Source organism: Kogia breviceps, chromosome 17 (genome assembly GCF_026419965.1).
Source record: "Kogia breviceps isolate mKogBre1 chromosome 17, mKogBre1 haplotype 1, whole genome shotgun sequence".
NCBI classification, from domain to species: domain Eukaryota; kingdom Metazoa; phylum Chordata; class Mammalia; order Artiodactyla; family Physeteridae; genus Kogia; species Kogia breviceps.
Window position 1 is genome coordinate 13,702,275 of NC_081326.1, and position 23,610 is coordinate 13,725,884.

The 23,610-nt window shown below is 43.9% G+C and overlaps 1 protein-coding gene across 8 annotated transcripts in view; it reads left to right on the forward strand.

The window, feature by feature from the left end:
- Positions 1 to 23,610, forward strand: part of SULF1 (sulfatase 1) — a 156,442-nt gene that overhangs the window by 129,239 nt on the left and 3,593 nt on the right. For all 8 annotated transcript variants that reach the window (XM_067018040.1, XM_067018043.1, XM_059042697.2 and 5 more), the window contains exons 13-21: positions 5,801 to 6,017; positions 7,331 to 7,583; positions 9,073 to 9,169; positions 9,597 to 9,691; positions 9,983 to 10,048; positions 11,004 to 11,173; positions 12,642 to 12,784; positions 12,879 to 13,002; positions 14,874 to 14,907. In XM_067018040.1, the coding sequence (XP_066874141.1) occupies positions 5,801 to 6,017; positions 7,331 to 7,583; positions 9,073 to 9,169; positions 9,597 to 9,691; positions 9,983 to 10,048; positions 11,004 to 11,173; positions 12,642 to 12,784; positions 12,879 to 13,002; positions 14,874 to 14,907 (1,199 nt within the window). The remainder of the gene's footprint in view (positions 1 to 5,800; positions 6,018 to 7,330; positions 7,584 to 9,072; positions 9,170 to 9,596; positions 9,692 to 9,982; positions 10,049 to 11,003; positions 11,174 to 12,641; positions 12,785 to 12,878; positions 13,003 to 14,873; positions 14,908 to 23,610) is intronic.

Consider the following 23,610-nt stretch of genomic DNA (forward strand, 5'->3'; position numbering starts at 1 on the left):
CTCTAGTGGTCATTTCAGGAAAGGGAGGTAACCAAAGTTCTACCACCGTCTCTTACTATGCTGAGCATTTTACATGGAACATTTTACACCTGAAAACTCTTCTAAAAAATAGATATTATGCCCGTGGTGAATGTGAGTTTCAGACAGGAAAGTAACTCGACCAAAGTCGCACAGTTAGGAGGGTGGCAAGTCTGCGTTCCAACCAAGATCTGTGTGATTCAAAGCTCGCAGTCTCCCCACTAAATACTAATTACTATATTTAAGACAGTTTACAGCCAGGGAACAGTAACGTGCCCAAGGACTGGGCAGCCTTTTTAAAGGTCACTTATAATAGCTCTGCTCCGGATTCATGTGCTGCATCTTCTCCTCAGAGCTCTGAAAATCCTCAGCAATTTATTCTCATGACATATCCCTAAAGCCAGGAGGAGCAAGTATTATTTTACCAGATGTGGAATCTGGAAGAACAAAGAGATTCTGCAGTTTGCTCAAGGCCATAGAGTGAGCAGCAAAGGAAAATTAAAATTGAGGTCTTCAGATCCCTAACCCAATACTTATCTCCATTAAAAATGGCTACCTCTCATCAAGTTTACATTAGATCAAATTCTTTTTTTTTTTTTGCGGTACGCGGGCCTCTCACCGTTATGGCCTCTCCCGTCGCGGAGCACAGGCTCCGGACGCGCAGGCTCAGTAGTTGTGGCGCACGGGCCCAGCCGCTCCGCGGCACGTGGGATCTTCCCGGACCGGGGCACGAACCCGCGTCCCCCGCATCGGCAGGCGGACTCTCAACCACTGCGCCACCAGGGAAGCCCTAGATCAAATTCTTTAAATAATAAACTGTGTGTAACAAGAAGAATAAGAATAATAGCAGCTACCTTTGTTGATTGCCTGCCATGTGCTAGGTTCGTCCTATGTGTTAACTCTAGTGCTCACGACCGAGCTGAAACTTAAGATTGTGTAGCTGAGTTGCCCCAGGCCCCACAGCAATGTGATAAAGCTGGTATTCAAATCCAGGCTTTTCTGGCTTGAAAGTCCAGACTTTTCCACTAAGCCACATCAATGTGGGTATGAAATACCACTCCCACGTCCCAGGCAGAATATAGGTGATATTCACTGCTACAAAACCCTAGTCCAATAAATGAATTACGGTAGCACTTTAGGTTATTGTGAACATTAAATGAATAAATCTTTACATAAAGCACTCTACACCAGTACCTGATATCGAGTGAGAGTTTAATAGGTGATGATAATGTGACATTTCTCATTAGGTTGGATTCCACCCAAAGAGCTGCACACATGATTCCTTGAACCAAAATAGCCAACTTTCTCTTCTTCATCAGGTGTGACGCACCTTAAGTTACATGTAATCCATCAAAAACACGAAGACATAATTATTAAAGGGAGTGATTCAATGCTGAGCTAACTTCAGGGAACGATTCAGGAGTAAGAGACTTGGTCCTGGCCCTTCATCCCAAGTTTCAGTGTAGCTGGAAAGGCTACAATGAAATAATAATAACTTTGGAATTATTGAAATAGTTTTAGCGAGCGCCTCGCCCGCAGGAGCTGTACAGAAATATTTGCGGAATAAACGTGCGCTAACTTACCAGCACAGACTCATATGTCAGAGAGGCAGGAGGAGCACTGAGGTGGTGTCCCAGAAAGCAGAAAAGGAATTTGCAGGCAGGAGTGAGCGGTTGCAGAAGATGGACAAAACTGGATCCTGACCATTAACTGATTTACCGACAAAGTCCAAAAACATGGGTGAAAGCGAGGCAGCGTGCCATCTGTATTTCGGGAGGGCGCTGACTTAACCAAGCTCGTTTCTGAAGCTGATTCCATGTCGCATTAGCCTCGCCTGAGCTCAGGCTCTCATCTGACTCTTCAATGCAAAGTCAGCTCGTTATTTGGAGCCTGTAAATGGCTTGCAGCGTGTTTCAGAGCAATTCTTTTTTTTTTTAACATCTTTATTGGAGTATAATTGTTTTACAATAGTGTGTTAGTTTTCCCTCTACAACAAACTAAATCAGTTATACATACACACATGCCAGAGCAATTCTTTTAAAACGTCTCTTTCTCCGCCTCCCTCTATAAACTCTCTAAATAAGATGACCATTTAGTTGCTACTATTTCCGGGTTTGACTGCTCAGCCAAAAAAGACTGTCATGATATCGGACACTAAGGTGACTGTGGCCGGCGTGTGGTAATTGCATTTCATTAAAATTCCTAGTATGCTTGCCGCTGACAAGGTTTTCAAAGCCTCTAGATAATTTATCTAATAGGGTCTATGACTTGTTCAGAGAGTCCACGGTATAGAAAATGATCGGCTTTTTTGTCGGCGGCTCCTGTTTCATACAAGACTGTGTGCGGGTATATGTATGCATGTGGTGTTTGTGGGTATATGTGAGTGTGCGTGTGGGTACATGTGCGTGCATATATGTATGTCTGTTTGAGTTTGTATGATACATCATCCATGCCAAGGACCGTGCCAGACCTTACGTGTGGTTAAATTCAACTCTTCAGGAAAGAAACACGCTTTCTCTTCATGTCTATCCCATAGGAAAATCAACAAGGAATTTGGCTAATGGGAAAATGCAGGTTGTAATCCAAATAGGTTAAGTCACTAAAAATGTTGCCTATATTTTTGTGTTCTATAGGAATCTACTTGTCCCTTCAGCTCTTACAGGGCAAAAAAAAAAAAAAGAAAAAATTTTATTGCATTGTGGTTATAAAACTAAGGAAGGTTTTCAGTGTAGTTGTATGCTTTAAAAATTAGTACGTGTACTCAACTTGATATAAATTGGAACACAAAAAGACATAAGACCATCATTTTTCAAGAATAAAGTTAACCACATTTTTTTGTCTAGTAGAAAATAGAGCACTTCTTAAGCTTCTGCTTGGCTGTGAGTTGTAAATCCACCGATGCCTTCTTTTGCTACTACAGACATTAAGTAGTCAACTCTTGGTTTTTGAATGCTTGCGGTAGCATTTCAGGAGGATGGATATGTCTTAAACCATTTGGATTTAAGACAGATATAGATACTCAAGCACCACTGATTCCCAAACTTTTTGGAGCTATGAAATGTTATTTATTTTAGCGACACTTTGCACAAGCAAGAATTCTGAATGACATTTAATTATTTCTTAATGGAGTTGTACATGAGTCTCAGAGAACTCTTTTGAGAATTTCATGGCACCTCCTCAAGCTGATTGGACATATCTAGGAGTGCTGTGAACCCCGGCCTGGAAAACACTGGTCTCCATGTTAAAAAAAACTGCATGGGGGCTTCCCTGGTGGCGCAGTGGTTGAGAGTCTGCCTGCCGATGCAGGGGACACGGGTTCGTGTCCCGGTCCGGGAAGATCCCACATGCCGCGGAGCAGCTGGGCCCGTGAGCCGTGGCCGCTGAGCCTGCGCATCCGGAGCCTGTGCTCCGCAAGGGGAGAGGCCACCACAGTGAGAGGCCCGCGTACCGCAAAAAAAAAAAAAAAAAAACTGCATGGAACCAGCTACATGCAGTTTTCAGCTAAGAGTGTATGAAGACTAAGCCTGTCGCCTGTCAACTAACTGTTACAGTTAGAGTTAGGCTTAGGAGAGGGAGTGAGGAAAACTGGTTACTCTTCAACAAAGCACAGTCCTGTCAGTGTAGATGAGCTGAAAGTGTCCATCTGTTCAACTGGAGTCATTTTCTGACCTGGTTACAACAGTACATTTCGAGACACAAATTTCTTTTCGTAGTCACACTCTAAACTACACACGCCTCGCAAAGACTCATCCGTGTGAGCTCCTTACACCTAAATATATCCCTTCTGCCCTCCTTGTGGGATCCAGCTGCAAAGAAGTCCAGTAACCAGCTGTGAATCTAAAGCAGTGGTTCTTAACCCATCTGCACATTAGAATCACCAGGGGAGCTTTGGAAAAATCTCAGTGTCCAATCAGGTGTGAGAACCACCGATCAGATGTAACTCCCGCATGGCTTATCGATTTGAATTCACATTTTTTTGTGTTTTTTTTTTTTTTTTAGTTAAATCATCCCTAATTTAGTTAGTCTAGTCCTTAGATTTCTCTTGCCTCCTTATCTTTTCATGGCTTTGTAGATAGGTAGTCCGTGGCCTTCTCTTTTGAGCCCCTGCTCCTCTGGATGGAGATGCAAACATTCAAGACATTCTGGCCAAGCCACTAAAGAAGGTTGTAACCTGGTGTATCTTGAAGTAATTTCATTCCATAGCACGAAGAGTGTATAGAGGTTAAAGTGAAATTATAGTCCAAGTTCTGTATACTGGGGATTTGGGAACTCTGTGGTAGAAGCACAAAGGCAGCTGTGATCATTCAACACCTACTGAAGGCATATGACTCTGTTACGGGAAAACAAACTGAGACTCAGCATCGTGGTCCATCGTGCAGGGCTGTATACTATTTTGTACACAAGTGTCATTTTTCTGCTAACCAAGCCATCTGGGACCCTTGGCCAAACTTTACCTTGCATTAGGACACTTTGAAATCAACTTGTTCCCCAACGATACAGGTACAACAAGGGGATATATGAGATCATTTTCCATGGTGCCTGAAGGAACATCTTTTATCTAACATTGAACTGGCCAAAAAGTTCGTTTGGGTCTTTCCATAAGATGTTACAGAAAAACCCAAACTTCTTGGCCAACCCAATAATTTTTCATTTACTTTAATATATATTTGAAAATACATAACTGGCACAACAAACGCATAGCTTGACAAGTCTTATTGCTTTGGCCACAGTTTAGAAATGTGTCTGTTTAAAGAAAAGAAGTATCAATAAAAATTGTACACAGGTGACACTCATAGATGGAAGGGGAAAAAAAGACACAAGTTTGATAATACTACGCTGTAGCATGTTGTAACAAACACGATCAACTTAACAAAGAAGTCATTGTTCTTCCTATTTGCCAGATTAACATTTTAGGGAGGGAGAAAAGGGAAAATGAAAAGTAAAAGGAAGGCTAGTAGATCTTTAAGTCATTTCTAGAGGATCACATTGAAATAACCCCCAGGCAAAGCGCTGTTATTGCAGCCAGGTTTGATACTCACAAAACAGGGTGGGGGACACGGAGACCGGATCCTGGGGCATACTCATCCGGAATTTAGCCCGCAAGCTCCGCGGCTGTCTTGAGAGAAAGCTCGAACCAGGCCCAGCTCCTCATGCGTGTCTCTGAGGAGGGGAACCTTGCCTCTTTAGGGAGCAGCTGTTCTGCTGGCTGTGCGCTGTTTGTAGAAGGATAAGAAAAAGCACAGAGAAAGCCTGGCACATCCGCTAATGTCTGGGCTGTATGAACTTTGCCTTGCCCCGCGATGGACTCAGATTAAACTCACCTCTGTCTTCCTCATGTGCCACACTTCCCGGGCTCGCATTCGAAAATTCAAGGACAGAGAACAAAGCAGCCACGTTTGTTTTTCCAGAAAAAGAAGGGCCTGGTGAAAACAGCCCTGACAGCTGTGCTCTGTGGCTTGGTGAGTTAAGTAAGGGCTTTCACGTGTTTCATTCAAGACTCTGTTTAGTCTGGATGCTGAGGATTTATGTATCAATTTTTGGCTCTGGTGTCATTGAGGTAGCTCTGATTTCCCGCGATTTTGTGGTCATCTGTATTTGCCTGCAGTGAAGAAAATACCTAAGAGAACAGGAGTCAAGGTTTCCCAGGGTCACTTGAAAGCTGGCCTTTTGTCCTTGGCTCTTTTTAATGGTGTCGCCAGGGTTCTCAAAACAAAAGCAGCAGTCCTTAATCAGGAACACCTGACTCGGGATGGGTAACTTGCTCTCACGTTGGCTTTTGCAGAAGTGGCGGTGTGTCGAGGACGCGTCCGGCAAGCTTCGGATTCACAAGTGCAAGGGGTCTGGTGACCTGCTTGCTGTCCGGCACAGCACGAGGCCCCTCTTCTCTCACAGCTTCCACGACAAGGACAAAGAATGCAATTGTGGAGATGCCGGTAATCGGGCCAGCAGAAGCCAGAGAAAGAGTCAGAGGCAGTACCTAAGGAACCAGGGGACCCCGAGTAAGTCATTCACCGTAACCCTCTCAGTGGCAGGCCAAGGCCTTTGGGAATGGATGTTAGGGACACAAAAACGTCTTGATCCGTCTACATGTTATATATTATCAATGCACAGGTTTGAGGCTAAAAGCAAATAATAGTTCTGCTTACAACATGAAGGCTGAGGTCATTTGAAATTTTGCTTTGTGAATATTAAGCTTAGGATGAAAATACATTCAGTAAAAGCATCAGACACAAAGCATATGCACACTTGAAAAAGAAAGAAAATAAAAGTCCGAGGTTTCAGTGCTTGTGCATTTAACTAGTAGGAGAAGCATAAATGCTTTTTTAAACGGCGTATCTGTTTTAGGAGAATCTATGTTTCTAACTCCTCCTATTGACTGGCAGGGTCAAACTAGTCGAGTTCAGCATGAGAAGCACTGCCTAGCATTTTCTTTATAAAAACTCTTATCAGGCAGCTATCAGATTCCTGTGAAGCGGCGCCTTCCATAAAAGAGTGAGAGTCTAGTGCCATCTAGTGGCTTAATGTGAAAAGTGACTTATTTCTATGATAACGCCTTTCTTTTTGTTTGTTTTTTTTGTTGTTTTGCGGTTCGCGGGCCTCTCACTGTTGTGGCCTCTCCCGTTGCGCGGAGCACAGGCTCCGGACGCGCAGGCGGAGCGGCCATGGCTCACGGGCCCAGCTGCTCCGCGGCACGTGGGATCCTCCCGGACCGGGGCACGAACCCGCGTCCCCTGCATCGGCAGGCGGACTCCCAACCACTGCGCCACCAGGGAAACCCTCTGATAGATTTTTTTTTAATGTGAGGATTTATTGTCATAATTCCTGTCTTTCATGATTGTGCATTAGAGATAAGGACGACGGGAATAATACATAGCAAAACTCATTCTAGTCATTACTATTATTAATAGTTTTCTTATTAAAAGCTAATTATAGTCATTACTATTACTAATAGTTTTATCCAAACTGCCTTGTAGTTTCACTTTGAAAACTTGATGTAGAAGTTCACAGCCTACCCTAAGGGGAAAGGGTCTTAGAGATCCCCTAGATCTACCCCCTCACTTGAGGGACGAAAGGCCTGAGACCCAGAGAAACACACCATCCGGCACTCCGCTCTGCACTTGCAAACAGGACCAGAGCCTGCCTCTCGCAGTGGGGATTCCCGTGGGCCGGCCACTGCACCGTGATTTGCCCTCAGCAATGCAGCGCGTGCTGCCTGCCCCTTCCCAAAACGCTCACCAAGCCCGGCGAGCATTTTCTTCCCTCCTACACTGCACGTGGCCGTCCGTGTTAACCTGTCTGCCCTTATTTCCAGAGTACAAGCCCAGATTTGTCCATACCCGGCAGACACGCTCCTTGTCGGTCGAATTTGAAGGCAAAATATATGACATAAACCTGGAAGAAGAAGAACTGCAAGTCCTGCGACCGCGAAACATCGCCAAGCGTCATGGTGAAGGTCGCCAGGGGCCCAGAGGCCGCCAGGCCACCGGCGGCCGCGATGGGGACGCGATGCTGGCCGACAGCGGCAATGCCGTGGGCCTGCCCGCCACCGTCCGAGTGACGCACAAGTAGGAAGGCTTTGTGTTCACGGGGGCCGAGTTCAGAGTTCAGAGTTCATCCCTCCATATCATAACGATTTTGCCCCTTTACAAAAAGCGGTATCACTCAGCAGTACGGTGTTCCTAGAGCTGGCCGGTGCGATTACATACCTGGGGGTGAAGGAAGCAACAAGGAGTCCAAACGGTCTAGATTTGGACGTTTGCTTTGGGTCGGTTTCACGTGGAGGCCGATCCGCTGGGCATTTAGCCAGAGCGATGCTGTCACATCTTGACTCAGCAGGAGTGGAGCTCTGCCCTGAAGCAGTTACCTTTGTGGAGTCTAGAAAGCACGTGGAAACCAGTACCGGCACCGGAAAGGCTCTCGGTGCTGCGTGGGCGCTGCGGCTCAGAGCAGTTACAGTGTTAGGCTCTCAGAAATGAAACACGGCCCAAGGGAGGACTCTGGGTCCCGGAGAAGCTTCCAGAAAGATGGCGTGGGTTGAGGATGGATGTGAGATGCAGAAACACCTGACCTCTCCAGATCCCAGAGAGTCACGGAGATGGGGAGGGAGGTGATTCCCCCCCCCCCGGCTTTAACTGACTACCCTGGTTCTTCAGTTCCTTCCAAAATCTGTGTGCTCTCTCGATAGAGAAATCTTTTCTTTCTGAATGTATTAGCAAGATCTTTGTTTGCTCTTTCATCGCGTCACTTTAGAGAGGTGGGGTGCTGTGAGCCCTGGCAGGATTTTTATCTCTGGGACGGGTCTCCTGCAGTGGTTATGGTTAGATGCTAAAAGATTTATTAGAGCCGGGTTTGTTTCTCATTCAGTGTTGATTTGCTCCCGCATCCCACCTGCCTGTCCATCCCTGGGGCTGCTTCTCTGCTTCAGACTTCATGGGACACCTCAGGCGGGCTCTTTGTAACAAAACGAGTGGCATAAGTAACCACCTTCTATCTCTGTATTCCTTCAAATCAACCATTTCTGTTACAACTGTGAGAACGTTTTTTTTCCTACAGTGTTTGGTGGGGGCTTTCAAAAACGGAGTTTTGCGGGGGGGGGGGGTGATATTTGTTCATGGGGACGTGAATATTGAATGCTGCCTTGATCTTTGCGATGACGTCTCTCTGCTAGCATCCTCTGTCCTCACCAGTAGCCAGGAAACATTCCCACTTATCCTTGTCTGTAGCTCAGCTCCAGGTAACCGTTTGCATGCCAATTAAGCAGTTAGAGCAGCGGTCCCGAAGCTTTTGGGCACCAGGAACCGGGTTTCACGGAAGACAGTTTTTCTACATGGGCGGGGAGGGAGCAGGGGATGTGCTAGGCGGTAACGCTAGCGACGCCGCGCACCTCCTGCTGTGCCACCCGGTTCCTAACAGACCGTGGACCACTACTAGTCCATGGCCTGGGGGTTGGGGACCTCTGGTGTAGAGGATAATGAAGTTCCCGTGGCTATTTTTAATGCTTTTTAATTTTAGAGTAGAAACCTCTTTCTAATGCTGTTGGCTTGGTTTTTGCAGATGCTTTATTCTCCCAAATGATACAATCCATTGTGAGAGAGAACTTTATCAATCAGCCAGAGCCTGGAAAGACCACAAGGCGTACATTGATAAAGAGGTGAGGCATGGCCATGGAATTGGAAGGTTTATTCCAAAAGCACACTCCACGTGCCAGCCCTGCTGTGTACACTCAGCTTTTTTTATAATTGTGTCAAGAGTAGAAGAACAGGCTGCTTCTGCTTCTGCAGTGATACAGCGATAGTCCTGACTGAAAACAAAATAGAAGGTGAAAAGAGCATGACCTCTGGAAATCTCTGTGAGCAAAACGATTCAATTATAAAAGAGCCAGCTGTTAATGTTTATGATAACACGTCGGTTGGAATAGAGAGGTAGACATATTCTATGCCCAGCGTGTTTCCAAATTAATTATCGCCTCAGATGAATAGCTGTAATTGTGGAACACGGAAAATAGGGTGGAAAGAAAGATGCTTTGTATAGAAAATGTTGAGCTTAAAAACGCCACTGTTGACATGCGTGTTTTCCAGATTGAGGCTTTGCAAGATAAAATTAAGAATTTAAGAGAGGTGAGAGGACATCTAAAGAGAAGGAAACCTGAGGAGTGTGGCTGCAATAAACAGAGGTGTGTGTGTGTGTCCATCCATGGTCTCGTTTTCACACAAGCTGCAGTATGTGGAAGCTTAATAAATTGATATCATATATATCATATATTGTAATGATCTAAACCATTTATGGCAAATTAAACATGTCATAAACCTAAGCAGAAGCTTAAAAAAAAAAAGTCCCGTTAACTTGAGATTGTTACATACAACAAAATAACTGCCTACCTTGTATTTTGCTTCCATTTTATAAATCAACTGTTTGATCAAAGGCACGATTATGAAGACTCACTTTTCAAACTTCTTGCCTGCAGCTATTACAACAAAGAGAAAGGTGTGAAAAAGCAAGAGAAATTAAAGAGCCACCTTCACCCATTCAAGTAAGTAACCGTTTGCCACATTTGCTGGGAGTGAAGGCCTTTTTGCGGGGTCTTTCTGAAAGGCTGCTGGGACTCCTGTGTTCCAAGTGGTGCTGCTTAAGAAAAGTAGATGCAACTGGGAGGGCATTAGCTCAAGAAGTTGGAAACAAGCCCACGTCTTGCCAAGGGACCATGGCAACCGATATTTTTGGAATCCCAGGAGGGGGCATCATTTGAAGTTCTGCTCTAATTGCGTGTGTGCTCTCTGCTGGTGTATCGGCTGGTATCTAGATTGTACTCCATGCACTGCTTTCTGTGGACAGTGATTAGGAGATGTGGACTCGCTGAATTAGGTCCGTGTGTTCTGCAGAGCAGCGTGCCATTGTGTTGAATTCTGTAAGTTGGAAGAAAAAGACATCTTTTTAAAATAATCGTAAAATTTGCGCATCAAGGGAATTTAATAGTTGAGCCTCAACAAAATTTGAGCCCTTCGTGGAAAGATCAAGATAATTTAAAAAAAATTTTTTAAATTCTTTCCAAGCCTATTTTGTAGGATTTGTCCAGAGAATTTTAGAAACCTAATTCAAGTCATCTAATCTGACCAATCATTGACTTCATGGCTGATAGATACTGGGCCACCAGGAAGTTAAGCCACTTGCCCAAAGGGCATGGCCAACAGAATCTGCTGATTCCCATTGACATTTATTTCCATCAATGTTTGCATGTCAGTAAGGAAGAAAACGTCAATCCCGTTAAGACTCAGTAAAATTCTAAGAGCGTTGTCACTTCATGAGTTTGTCTTCAATATTGGCTGCTTATATTTTGTGTTTCGAGGCCCTCTGAAAAAGTAAGGCCATCTTTTATTGTGTGTCTACTATCTTGTGCCTAAATATGTGTGTGCGACTCGTAGCAACAATCCTATTTTTACTTGAGAAAGTGCTTTCTGATCATTAAAAAGTCCCTTATATTGGAATAGAGAAGCCGCTCAAGAAGTAGACAGCAAACTGCAGCTTTTCAAGGAGAACCGCAGGAGGAAGAAAGAGAGGAAGAAGAAACGACAGCGGAAGGGTGAGGAGTGCAGCCTTCCTGGCCTCACCTGCTTCACGCATGACAACAGCCACTGGCAGACGGCGCCGTTCTGGAACCGTGAGTTGCCCCATCTGACCGCCACTTCCTGCCACCATCCCGACAGCCAGTGGCTCGCGCGCAGTTACTTAGACGAGGGATTCCGCTGCTTGAAACCAGGAATCAAGAAAGATTCTAGATTAAAGCATCATATCATTGTCTACACTGACAACTAGAATCATTTTGCCCCAAATTACGTTTTTCTTTAGAAATTTGTATTGTGACATTTTGTTTGAAAATGCCCAGCTCTCCGTGGGTTTTTCTCCTGATGATACTTCACAGAGTACCCAGCCCCTGGCAGACTTCTGGCCCAGCAGGACTGCTTTGTCCCTAAGTAACTAAATGAATGGATGAACGATTTTGTCCCAAATCTATCTCATTTCTGCTTTATTTCAAGTGCATGGAGACTTGCCCTCGAAGTCCAGGTCCATGTTTCTCAAACTGGGATTTGGAGACTCCCAGGAAACCAGGGACCATTCTTGGGGAGACCTAGGGCCTATTTGTGATCATTTTTGTTTTTCCTTCCGTTTGGGTGCATCTTGATTTCAGGGTCGATGTTTACATACTCGAGGCTGAGTGAACTCTTAAAGGCCTAGCTTTAACTTCGAATGTGGGCATCTGAGGGTCACAGAGCTTGCTGGGGACCTGTTCTCCATCAGGCTCTGGGCCGAGCTCGGGAGACACACGGTGAGCGAGACATACCTCCTTCTCTGCCCTCAAGACACTTATGTTCCAAAAGCGGGTAGTAAATGAAATCAATAAAATAATTACAAGTTGTAATAATGCTGTGAAGGAAACAGTGATCAAAGTTTTTAAAAGGGACCGTTTTAGAGAGGGTAAGGAGGGCTTCCCTGGTGGCGCAGTGGTTGAGAGTCCGCCTGCCGATGCAGGGGACACGGGTTCGTGTCCCGGTCCGGGAAGATCCCACGTGCCGCGGAGCGGCTGGGCCCGTGAGCCGTGGCCGCTGAGCCTGCGCGTCCGGAGCCTGTGCTCCACGATGGGCGAGGCCACAACAGTGAGAGGCCCCTGTACCACAAAAAAAAAAGAGAGGGTAAGGATAAAGGGCCTTTCTGAAGAGGTGAAATTGTAGAGGGAGTAACAGGATTTTTCCCTTTTTAAAAAAAATTAAAGCAACCATAAATAGGAGTTCCGATAATTTCCTTCCCGTTCTCCACTCAGTCACCCTGTTTAGAGACAGTGCCCCCACAGAGCTAAGGGGACAGCAAACGAAAGAGCCTGAAATTTCACCTTTGCCTTCAGCCTATAATCACCCTCCTAGGTTGCCATTGTTTTTTTTGCATCTTCACCCAATCTCACAGCAAATTTGTATAGAGAGGGGGTGATATGTAGTTGTTTTTAATGTCTACACACACAGTATTTGCAAGAAAGAAAACGTGAACTTTAAAATGTAAAGATAAGGAAATGCTGGAATGGCTGGGCTCCTGGGTTTTCTCATTCTTTTCGTTTTGTTTTTCTTTCTTACCAACAGTGGGCTCTTTCTGCGCTTGCACGAGTTCTAACAATAACACCTACTGGTGTTTGCGGACAGTTAATGACACGCACAATTTTCTTTTCTGTGAGTTCGCCACTGGCTTTTTGGAGTATTTTGATATGAATACTGATCCTTATCAGGTAAGTCAATATGTTTTCATTTTTTGAAGCTCATTGAAAATGGAATAAGCAGAACGTGAGCTTAAAGATACTGTCCTGGCCGCTTCATCCACAGCTCACAAATACCGTGCACACAATAGAACGGGGCGTTTTGAATCAGCTACACATGCAGCTGATGGAACTCAGGAGCTGTCAAGGGTATAAGCAGTGCAACCCAAGACCTAAGGGCCTAGAAGTTGGTAAGGAAAAAAAAATTTTTTTGTCCCATAGTACCTGGAAAATTCTTTCTGTTGTCAAGTTTTCTGCCTTTGAAACATATAGTTGGGGATTGAAGACATAGAAACGTCTAGTTTGGGATCCTTACAGGCAATTCCAAACATATTTTGTTCTCTAATTTAGCTCTGGGTGCACTAATGAAAAATTTAATACCCCCAAAGATTTGGTGAGTGTTTCATTCCATCTCTCCCAAAGATCCACTCTCTTAGTAAACCTCAATTCTTGATGGAAGCATCCACTGGAAAATGGGATGAAAGCAATTGGGGGTTTATTTGTTATGGATGTCAACAGTCATAAGGGATGAAAGCAATTGGAGGTTTATTTGTTATGGATGTCAACAGTCATAAGATATACTCTAGGTCAACCAGGATATCCTTTTTTTTTTTTTTAAGAGAATTGGGATGGAAACACACAATGCCCTATTTCTGCTTCTCAGAGTTTGGAACTCCCGCAGTTGGATCCCTGCCCGTGACACATTGAATTAGATTTCTTCTGCAAGTCTTTCCCATTTGAAACTAGAGATGTTTGAGCAAAACGTTGTCTTGAGATCTGAAAGTATAAGAGGGCCTGTATGGAATCAGCCAGATGTTCCCTCCCTGGTCTGCAATGTTAAACTCATTTCTCTTTTGGCTCATGGAGATTACAGTTCTTTTCAGTGTCCATCCCAGCTTTTTCCTGGTTAATGAGAATACTTATTTTCTCATAATTCCTGTGGAAATGTAAATATCAGCTGTCCATAGGAGGAAGAAGAAAGAGCTGAGGCTGGCCAAGGACACAGCATGCCAACCCCAAAAGGGTGAAGAGCTAGACCCAAAGACAGTGGGGGGCAATTTGCAAAAACCCTCTGTTGGGCAGCTGAGTTTTCTCAGTGCCCTTAAGGGCCTGTGTCTCTGTGGGTCCCCTGAAGAACCAGCAGTAAAATTAAGCAGGTCCCCAGGCCATGAGCCTTGATGGGGGACGGGGCAGTGGCGCATCCTGAAATGATCTGCGTCATCACCTGTCATTTCCACCATTATAGGGTCCTCACGGCATATCAAGCTGCGAGTCCCAGAGGAAATTCTAAATCCTGTGGGCGGTCCCATCACAGCTGTCAGTCACCACCCCTCAGTTAAAACCTTTTTGGAATTCATTGCCAGCCAGAAGAATCCAGCCAGGTCTTTTGGTCACTGACTCCACTCAGCTTAAATCTTTTCAGATATCCTTCTTATCTGTTGACCTTTTCCTCAAATTTTACCCCCAAAAGAGCCCCCTAAGGCCTGGAAATTGAAACAAGTATTAGGGGCACTAGAAATATTACACCCAGATATTTCTCGCCTGAAGAACATAGCACTCCTACTGGTAATGACATAGCAGCTCCGCTTAGTGAAACCTGATAGAGTCTCTAAGTGGTGACCGACACGCCAGGCGGAGCCTCTTGTTACCGTTACGCTTCAAGTAGTCCTGTCCACCTTCTAGACGCTTCCTGAGGGAGATGATTATTGGCCCTTTTTTCCAAGTGTTTTGTCTAAAATAACCAAAAGTTAACTATTCCTGAGACTTACATGGACTTTGGGAAGTACCGTTTTATCACTTTGAAATGGGCTTTCCTATCTCACCCTCACCCATTTTTCATGTGAAGTCCGATACGTTTTATTTTAAACCTTTATATTTATAGCTTTCCACCCTCATTTTGAACCGGTCTAATAGAAAAGCTCTGTTGGACTCCGGCACTGTCTGTATTTCACACGATGTATTTCTTTCTAGGGTTTAGATGTTGTGCATAGAACATGACATAGTGGGTGGTTTTATGAGTTGTAAAACTAACATAAATTACTCTTATATTTTCCTCTTTCAGGAAATAAAGATGGAGGAAGCTATGACCTGCACAGGTATTCACACTTTTTTATTCTCCCCGGCAGCTTCTTTCCCAGTCCTTGCACGATCCAGCCAATTTAACTCATGTCTGTTTCTCACCTTGTCGCCCAGAGCGTAGCTTGGGGTGCATGCACGTTCTAACAGCTTTCTCCACCGTCCCGTGTCACTGGGGACAGAGCTGTCATTTTGCTTTTAAGTCAACTCATTGTCACAACAAGACGTCTCTCAGAGCATTCACTCAGTCCCGTGCCTGATTGCTTGTTGGATGGTGCTTTTAAGCACGGAATGATGTGAAGAGGGGGAAAACAGACCCCTTCGGGAGCCCTGGGGAGAAGGGGGAGAAGGGGGAGAACTTTTTCCTGGTGGTGCTTACACGTTGATTCGGTGGAGAGGCTTCACAGAAATGAGGTAGAGATTTTATGAACTGTGAAGTCAAAATCACGAAAGGAGTCACAGGAGTTGTAAGAGCACGCTAGAGCTGAAGTTGGAGCCAAGAGAAGGCGTTTCCTTGTTCTCAGTCCTTAATTAACTTCGGTGGTGAAAGCAGCGGTGATGGGGTTCCGAAGCTTTGCAGGGTGGCGGTGAGGCAATAGGAAGCGTGGGAGTCGGGGTCAGGGTATCTGGAATCAAGACTCGCAGAAAGGCCTCAGCGCAGCCTGGAGACAAGAGTGCCTGACACGTGAAAGCTCGATGAGCCCGGTCCTCGGATCCCCTCCAGCCCCCCCCCCCCCCCCCCCCGTCCATCGCGCCTACCTCCCTGTGCTCCGGGGTCGGGGAGGGGTACCCAGAACGCCTGGCGGCCGTGTCAGCCCTTGCACGGAAACTTCTACTCCAAGCTCAGACTTCAAGCAGGTCTGTCAGAGACGTGCCGTGGGGGGCAGGAGGGGTCTGTCCTTAGCACCTGACTGGGGGGAAACTGAGGCACGGATGAGTCACCACCGCCTTAGTTCACGAATCCTCTTGGGAGGAACACTTTCATCAAAGGAACATGGACCTCACTGGTGTCACCCATCTTGGTACCGTCTCAAAGAAATAGAATAATATCGCCTGTCCAGGGCACCCTGGTGGCCCCCCCGCCTCTCCTCCAGCCTCCTGAGCTGTGATCTCAGGTTCCTCCTTTCAGAGGGCAGTTCATTGGTCCCACGAGACGCTGAATGATGGTGGCGAAGGTGTAAGCAAACAAACAAGACAAAGAAAGCTGGACTTTTGAGGCTCCTTGATAACGGTCTCTCTATCTCTTCTTTTTCTCTCTCCTCTCGTCTTCTTTCCATTCCTCATCTGCCTCCACACCCCTGCCCGCGTACCCCACACCAGCACACTAAGACAGAGCAGGACGGCCCCCTCTTACGCGGGTCTCCCCCAGGCTCTGGGCTGACGAGGTGACATCTCACACACCAGGACTGATGTGCCTGCTTCTCGGGGGTCCCGTTAAGACATTTCTGAAGTGGGGCAATTTAAGTGGACCTCACACTAGAGACTGACTGTACAGTTATTTTATGATGCACTCAATTCTACAGCTGCGGGATTTTCCGTCTGGCCCTCTTTTATTTCTGTCATGACAGAGGTAAAAGGGTATTAGCAGGTTATTTAAGACACAAGTCTGGTGAGAGCTGAGGAAGAGAGTTCTTCTTCACCAAGCCATCCTTGGACAGCTTTGAGATGAAGAATGGCCAACAGTACTCCAGTCATGAATAAAGGGCAGGCATCTGGGACTCCCCCCGACCCTGATCTTTGTTACCACCGTCACTAAACGGGGCCAGATCCATCATTTCTGGGGTCGTCGGGGCAAACCCTTGGTAGCTTTAGTTGTCGAGGGCATGGCGTCCCTTCCCTGGTAATGTGACGAGTGAAAGTGTGTGTGCAGCGTAGCCTCGTGTTACCCGTTTTGTTTTGTTTTTTCCCTTCTCAATTCCTTACCGATGGACGAATCTAAGGATCCTTTTTAACTCAGAATGACTGGCATTTTCAGACTCCACCATTTCATAATCCATGAGGCAAACTACCTTGCAGCTGCTATCCACATCGTAGGCAGGAAATGATGAAACAGGAGGGCATCGACCCGTCAGACCTGGGCTCTCACGGGACACCCAAAGGCAGTGCTTGATGTGGCCTCCTCTGTCCATTGCACCCTGTTGGATTGAAAAGCAACAGATGTGGAAAGGCCGCAAAAACTGCCGTCCCAGTTTCCCAGTCCACAGCCCTCCCGGGACGGCACCGCTAAAGGGTTTTTGGAAGCTTCGATTCTTTAAGATTTGTATTTATTTATTTATTTATTTTAGAAAACTAATGAAAATGCATTTTGAATCACGCAATTTGATTACAAAAGCCTTTGAGAAAAATGAGAACAATCACACCTGAAGACTTTGGAATTTGAAAATTCAAGAATATTTTAGAACATGTACTTTGTGCAAGATTTTTTTTTTTTTAACATCTTTATTGGAGTATAACTGTTTTACAATAGTGTGTTAGTTTTTCCTTTACAACAAACTGAATCACTTATACATATACATATGTTCCCATATCTCTTCCCTCTTGCATCACCCTCTCTCCCACCCTCCCTATCCCACCCCTCTAGGTGGTCACAAAGCACAGAGGTGAACTCCCTGTGCTATGCAGCAGCTTCCCACTAGCTATCTAATTTACATTTGAAAGTGTATATATGTCCCTGCCACTCTCTCACTTCGTCACAGCCCACCCTTCCCCCTCCCCATATCCTCAAGTCCATGCTTGAGTAAGTCTGTGTTTTATTCCCGTCCTACCACTGATCTCTTCATGACATTTTTTTCCCTTAGAGTCCATATATATCTGTTAGCATACGGTATTTGTTTTTCTCCTTCTGGCTTACTTCACTCTGTATGACAGACTCCAGGTCCATCCACCTCATTTGTGCAAGATTGACTACAGAAGAGTTTGTAAACTGCCTTCAGCTTTGTGAATTTTTGAAAATTAATCCTTAGGCTTATTTAGAAGGCCTTTTAAAAGCCAGTCTGTTCCCTGTTCAATTTCCTTTTTTTTTTTTAATTTTATTTTGGCGTGGGAGGTCCGTGAGGCAGGGCAGCTGAAATGCTTTGCTTATTCCCAGTGGCCATCTTCCCGGTGTGGACAAGCCCAGAGTAGGGGCACAGCTCAGTAGAGTGGCCTCCATTCTACCCAGGAAATAATTGCTGGCTTGGGTTGAAAGTAATAAGTTCTGTGTTGCAAAATAGAATGGGATCCGCAGGTTGATGGGGTGTTTATTTTTCCCATTGCCTGTGAAAGCTGATGCGTCTGCCCTTTGATGAGCTGCTGGCAGCCACGGTCACTTCTTGGCAGCCTAAGGCTGGCATGGCTGCTTCCTGCCCCTTTTGTCCCACGCCCTGCAGGCCAGCAGGCCACATCATGCCCACCCTCAGCGACCATGCTTCTGTCCACATTGCTTTTGCTTGTTTGTTTTTAACAAATGAAAAGTCGACTTTTTATTGAAGTATAGCTGGTTTACAATGCTGTGTTAGTTTCTGGTGTACAGCAGAGTGTTTCAGTTTTATACATGTATATACATAAACATATATTCTTTTTCAGATTCTTTTCCCATATAGGTTATTACAGAATATTAAGTAGAGTCCCCTGTGCTACACAGTAGGTCCTGTTGATGATCTATTTTATATATAGTAGTGTGTTTCTGTTAATGCCATACTCCTAATTTATCCCTCCCCTCCATCTTTCCCGTTTGGTAACCATAAGTTTGTTTTCTATGTCTGTGAGTCTGTCCCTGTTTTGTATCTTTTGTATCTTGTTTAGATTTCACATATAAGTGATATCTTATGGTATTTGACTTTCTCTGTCTGACTTACTTCACTTCGTATGATCATCTCTAGGTCCATCCATGTTGCTGCAGATGGCATCATTTCATTCTTTTTCATGGCTGAGTAGTATTCCATTGTATCTATGTGCCACATCTTCTTTATCCACTCCTCTGTCGATGGACATTTAGGTTGCTTCCATGTCTTGGCTACTGTAAATAGTGCTGCTGTGAACACGGGGGTGCGTGTATTTTTTCGAATTAGAGTTTTCTCCGAATATATGCCCAGGAGTGGGATCACTGGATCCTTTCGTTTTTAAGGAACCGCTTTTGCTTGTTTGGATTCATTTGCCCCCGTGGCAACAGTGCGTTCCTTGTAGACAGTTATGGGTGGCACAGCTGTGTGTGAAAGGCTGCACAGTACTGTGGTTAGAGCACAGACACTGAAGCCAGCCTGCCTTGGGTTCAAATCCCAGCCGCACGAGTCAGAAGGTGAGAACAGAGCCTGACGTATCGCAAGCGCCAATGATGATGGGTATTATTAGTAAGGTGTACTATGGAGGCACAAAACATTCACATGAAGAAAGCGTGTGTGAAAGGGGGTAATGAGGGATAAAAGAATGCTGCTGTATTTTATAAGAAACACAAAAAGATATTTCTCAACACCGACACCATCTCCATCACCACTCACTGGCAGCTCAGAGTTCAGCACACAAATGCATTTTCCGAACCATCCGAACCTCTTGAGATCAGAAAGGAAAAACAGCCTTCACTGCACTGCTCTGTGTTGTCTTAAGGAAGCTGCCCCTGGGTCTCTTCTCACAGTCACATCTCAGGGCTCCGTTTTCTTTTCAAGCTGCCTCGCTAGCACTGTTGGACTTCTCTGTTTAAGGCACTAGACCAAGTGGGTCAAAGCGAGGGTTTGGAGTTCAAGGGGCTGGAGGTGAGGTCGGCTTCCTAAGACGAAGAGGGGACCTGTGTCAGGGCTGTTAAGGGTGTGGGTCAGGACCAGGACCACTGGGTGCTGCTGTGCAGTTTGCACCCTGAAAAGAAGTGTGCCGTGGAGGGACAGGTAGGCACTGAAATCCAGTTTCCATGATCCCCAGTGGATTAAGTCATTTGTTAAATGCTGCGGTACACAGAGAGCAATTTCAGAATTGCCAAATAACACTACTGCAAAAACGAACCTGCTGTCTGGGGTTCAATGTATTTTTCAATTGTTTCTCTTTTGACGAACAGAAAACAGTGCTATGTTCAAAGTTATCTGGGCTTGTTCTGTGCCACGCCCTCTTTTATTGTGGTTATGTTATTCATTTGAAAGAAAGTAAGGTTTGTTTATTTGTTTGTATTCCATTTTAGGTTCTTTTTATCTTCATCATTATTCATTTGATTTTGGTTTTTAGTACGTAATGCCTTCACCTAGCTCCAAAGTCAAAACTGCAAAAAGCATAATGTATTCAACTGCTCTTTTATGTATTATTCAGTTATTTTCATATTTTACAATTACAAATAGTACTGCAATAAAGGGCCTTGTGCAAGTATAATTTCATGTTGTTGAGAATATCTTCAGAGTAAATTCCTAGTCATGAATTGGTGGGATTACTGTATCAACAGGTAAATGCATATGTGGATGTATTAAATATTGCCAGATTCTCTTCCATAAGGGTTACATTCCCATCATTGATGTATGACAGTGTTTGCTTTTGACAGCTGTCAAGCTTTTTAATTTTTTTCCAATCGAATAAGAAAGAAAGGGTATCTCAGTATGGTTTTAATTTGTATTGCTCTTATTATGAGCAGAGTTGAACATATTTTTGAAGGTTCAAAGGACATTTTACATATTTTGTATATTATCTGGTTATGTCTTTGACCATTTTTCTGTCTGAGTTCTGAAAGAATTATCAGGAAGAATTCTTTATTTTTTATTGAAGTATAGTTGATATACAATATTATGTAAGTTACAGGTGTACATTATAGTGATTCACAATTTTTAAAGGTTATACTCCATTTATAGTTATTATAAAGTATTAGCTATTGGGAAGAATTTATATCTTTATGATGCTGAGTCTTCTATCCAAGAGCAAAAGACATCTTTCCATCTGGCTAAGTATACTTACGGGTCTTTCAGGAACTTTTAAAAGTATTTTCTTAAAGGTTTTGCACATTCTTATTAAGTTTATTTGTAAGTACTTTATCTTCTTTGTTATTATTGTAAATAGGGTTTTCCTCCATCATGAAAACCTCTACTTGATTATTGTTTGTGTATATGAGGGCTGTTGGTTTCTGTATATTAACTTTACGTCCTGCTACCTTTTAAATTTTTTTTTTTGAGTTAACTTTGTCATGGATTTTCTTGGATTTTCCAGATACACTACCATACATTTGCAAGTAGAGACAGCTTTGCTTCTTTTCCCACTTTTGTGTCTCTGATTGATTTATCTAATTGGATGAACTAATGCTTTCAGTACAATGTGACCTTGTCCCTGTTCTTAATGAAGACTTTCAGGATTTTCCCATGAAGTGAGAAGCATGTTTAGGACAGGTATTTACATTTTTGTTATGTTAGGGAAATAGCCATCAATTCTTTTTTTAGTGTTTTTATCAATAACGAGCGTTGAATTTGTCAAAAGCCTTTTCAGCATCTATGGAGATACACAGATCATTTTTCTCTTTAGGTCTATTAATATGGTATATTGTATTAATAGACTTGCTAAGAATGAACCAACTTTCCATTTCTGGAATAAATTGCAGTAGGTCATCATGTGTTATTTTCTTAATATAATATTGAATTCTCTCCACTAATCTTTGAGATTTTTGCATCATCTTAATAAATGATTTCAGTCTGAAATTGTCTTTCTGTTTATGCTAGCATTCTCTTTTTAGGTATTGTACTGGTTTCCTATTCCTCTTATAACTTATTACCCCAGTGCCCTAAAGCAACACAGATTTATTCTCTGACATTTCTCGAAGTCAGAAGTCTGATATGGGTTTTACTGGGCTAAAATCGAGGTATCAGCTGGTCTACATTCCTTCTGGGGCCTCTAGGGAAGAATCCATTTCCTTGCTTTTTCCAGCTTCTAGAAGCTGCCTGCATTCCTTGTTCATGGCCCTTTCCTCCATCTTTAAAGCTGAAAATGTAGCGTCTTCAAATCTCAATAGCTACCTCTACCTCACCCCCGCCAACATACACAACCCTTTGCTTCCGAGGTCACATTTTCTCTGACTCTCCTGCCTCCCTTTTTTCTAAAAAGGACCTTTGGGATTACATCGGCCCCACCTGGCTGCTCCAGGATAAACCCCCAGTCTCAAAATCCATAACTTAATTCGCATCTGCAAAGTCCACTTTGCCATGTAAGGCAACATACCCAGTTTCCAGGGATTAGGATGTGGGCAGCTTTGCGGGGGTGAGTCCACTATCCTGCCTACCACAGCTAACAATGTTATACTTGCTTGGTAAAAAGTTTGAAAGTTTCCTTTGATCTTCTATGCTCTGGAACAGATTGTAGAGCATTGAGATTCTCTTTTCCTTGAAGGTTCAGTAAAATTCTCCTGTGAAATCATAGAGACCTGGTGCTTCTTTGTAGTGTAATTCTTACAAGACTGATAGAAATTTCCTATAGTAGTTCTTATAAAGTTATATAAAGGTTATAAACCTTTCTTTAACTTCTTTGGAAATTGTTCTCTCTAAGCTTTCTATCTCTATTGGGTCAATTTCAATAAAATGTATTTTCCTAGACAATTATGTGTTTCATCTAGGTTTTCCAATCTGTTCACTTTAATGTCTGCAACATAGTTGCTTGTGTTTTAAATTTTGTATATTTCTTTTTTCTTTTTTTTTTTTTTTTTTTTGCGGTACGCGGGCCTCTCACTGTTGTGGCCTCTCCCGTTGCGGAGCACTGGCTCCGGACGCACAGGCTCAGCGGCCATGGCTCACGGGCCCAGCCGCTCCGCGGCACGTGGGATCCTCCCGGACCGGGGCACGAACCCGCGTCCCCTGCATCGGCAGGCGGATTCTCAACCACTGCACCACCAGGGAAACCATAAATTTTGTGTATTTCAATGATTATTTCTCCCTTGTCATTTTCTATTTTGTATATTTGAAATTTCTCCCCTTTTTCTTAATTAGGTACGCTAATGACTATCTGTTTTGATCCTTTTTTTGTTAAAGAAACAGGATTTTGATTTATTAATTAGATATGTCATTTTTTTCTGTTCTCTACCTCATTAATTTTGGTTTACTTCTGGATCTGATAAGTGTGTTAAATGCTCACCATCAATCCTTTTGCTGAAGTTTCCCCAGTGATTTCTTGGTTGAATGAAACGCATTCTCTAGGAGACTGCTCAAGATGAGCTGATGTGTGCAGTATTCTCTGCACCCTTACATGTTTGAAGCTGTTTTTCTGTAGCCTTGACTGAATATACGATCCTTGGTTCCTACTTTCATTTCTGATTTATGGTGACTTTTACATCCTTGGATGCTTGATTGAGAAGATTCAATTTACTTAGCAGTGTTACGTTGTGGTTTTCTTTACGCTTTATTTTGGCAGGGGCATTTTCATAAGATGGTAGACTTTTTATTCTTATTTTCTATTTTCTCTTATCATAATATTGTTTATATTTAGACTGCTTCTATTAATTTCATGGACTTCAAGTATTTACAAGATGTCTAGTTTAAGAAGATCCTTTTCTGTGTAACCAAATATACTTTCTTTTTACTTTTTTACTTTCTTATTATTGTGGGGATGGGGTTGTAAGAGGTTGTGTGTCCTCGAATTTCTTTGTTTCTCTCTTTTTCTTGCAGGACCTGAAATTTCTCCCCTTTGGCTTCCTTTTTCCTTTATCGCCAGTTTCCAAAGGCCGCTTCTCTCTTCCTTTGTATCCTTTTCTCCCTGAAATGATGCCTTTCAAGACTGCCACCTCGATTCATATGCCCTTCTAG